A 1,562-nucleotide genomic window follows, 5' to 3' on the forward strand; every position below is an offset into this window, starting at 1 on the left:
TTTATGATATGATCTCAGTAGGTTGTAGTTATTGTAGAGTTTTTGTGATGATCTGAACAGTCTCTGTGCTTTATTAAGTTTACGTTGGCTCTTTATTTGCTTTCCTATCAGCCAGTCATGGATTTGTACTTATACACTTTTTTCAACTCTGAGCACTACGAGAACTTTTACACTTTTTCCCGTCACTATAAATACGGCTAACAGACCTTTGTGCATAGTGCCAGCTGACCCTTGATCCTTTTCTAATAATGGCCATAAATAAAAGTTTATATACTTTCATAAAATGAAAACACATAAAATGATACTTCAAGGTCATTTTTTACAATTTAGGTTTAAAAAATAACAGGATTGCAAATTAGAAGAAAGTAGAAAGCAAGTAAAAGGTGTTTGTTTCTACCTTGAGCTAATTATATTAGTACATGGGAATCTAAACTTTATTTCAGTCTAAATTTGAATTTAGACTACAGTACTGATCAAACGTTTAAGACCCCTTTAAAAATGGCAAAATATCATATTCTGCATTGGCGGATCTTAACAAAGTTCCAAGTAGAGCTTCTGTCGTGTAGCGCTGTGTGGCAGGCAGGATGACGACCCAAACACAGGCCTCAAACAAAAGTTTAAACTCAGCGAACACCATGAGACCGGAAAGTGTGCGCGTCATGGATGATGTCAGCGTGCACACTGTGTCTGAGGACGAGTGAACGCAGGCAAAGCTACTGGTCTAGACGGGATTCCCGGCTGTGTCCTCAAATCAACCGCGGCTCAGCTGGCTAGAGTGTTCACACACATCTTCAACCTTTCCCTCTCTCTGTCTGTAGTCCCAGCCTGCTTCAAAACGGCCACCATCGTCTCTGTACCCAAACCCTCCACCATCTCTTCCTTCCTCTTCCTTAAACGGCTGGCGACCGGTATCTCTGACCCCCATCATGAGCAAACGCTTTGAAAGGCTGGTCGGGGACTTCATCTGCTCTGTACTGCCCGACTCACTGGAACCGCTACATACCGCCACAACAGGCCCACTGATGATGCCACAGCCCTGACACTACATACTGCCCTCTCGCACCCGGAGAAGAGAGACACGTCAGAGAGAATGCTGTTTGTAGATTACAGCTCAGCATTCAATAGTCAGTACACACAAACTAAACAGTGAAGAAGGCGCAGCAGCGCTTCTTCTTTTTCAGGAGACTGAAGAGATTCGGCAAGAGCTCCTGCATCCTCGAGGCCTTCTACCGCTGTGCCTTTGAGAGCATCCTCACTGGACGCATCACCACGTGGTATGGCAACAGCACCGCTTACAACCACAAAGCTCACCAAAGAGTGGTGCGGTGTGCTGAAAGGATAATTGGAGATGAGCTTCCCTCCCCCAGGACGTGTAGAAGAAGCGGTGCCTGAGGAAAGATTGATACACCATTAGCATTGCCTTTCCTCAGTTACTGCTTAGGCTAAATCATTTTGATGTGTGAGGGCATGCAGTAATGGAAAATGAAAACTTCCCTCAAATGTGTTTTACAAAAAGTAACGATCCTGTTTTTGAAAATGCAACGAGTATAAAATACTGTGAA

The 1,562-nt window shown here is 43.9% G+C and overlaps 1 protein-coding gene across 1 annotated transcript in view; it reads left to right on the top strand.

Annotated features, from left to right (window-relative positions):
• Positions 1–635: 635 nt before the first annotated feature.
• The window catches only part of LOC102214463 (solute carrier family 13 member 1-like), a 13,159-nt gene continuing 12,232 nt past the window's right edge, over positions 636–1,562 (top strand). Inside the window, exons 1-3 of the mRNA XM_005748296.1 lie at positions 636–668; positions 819–946; positions 1,182–1,320. Of these exons, the coding sequence (XP_005748353.1) occupies positions 636–668; positions 819–946; positions 1,182–1,320 (300 nt within the window). The remainder of the gene's footprint in view (positions 669–818; positions 947–1,181; positions 1,321–1,562) is intronic.

The sequence above is a fragment of the Pundamilia nyererei genome, unplaced genomic scaffold (genome assembly GCF_000239375.1).
Source record: "Pundamilia nyererei isolate P.nyererei 1_Seehausen unplaced genomic scaffold, PunNye1.0 scaffold00218, whole genome shotgun sequence".
Lineage (NCBI taxonomy): Eukaryota > Metazoa > Chordata > Actinopteri > Cichliformes > Cichlidae > Pundamilia > Pundamilia nyererei.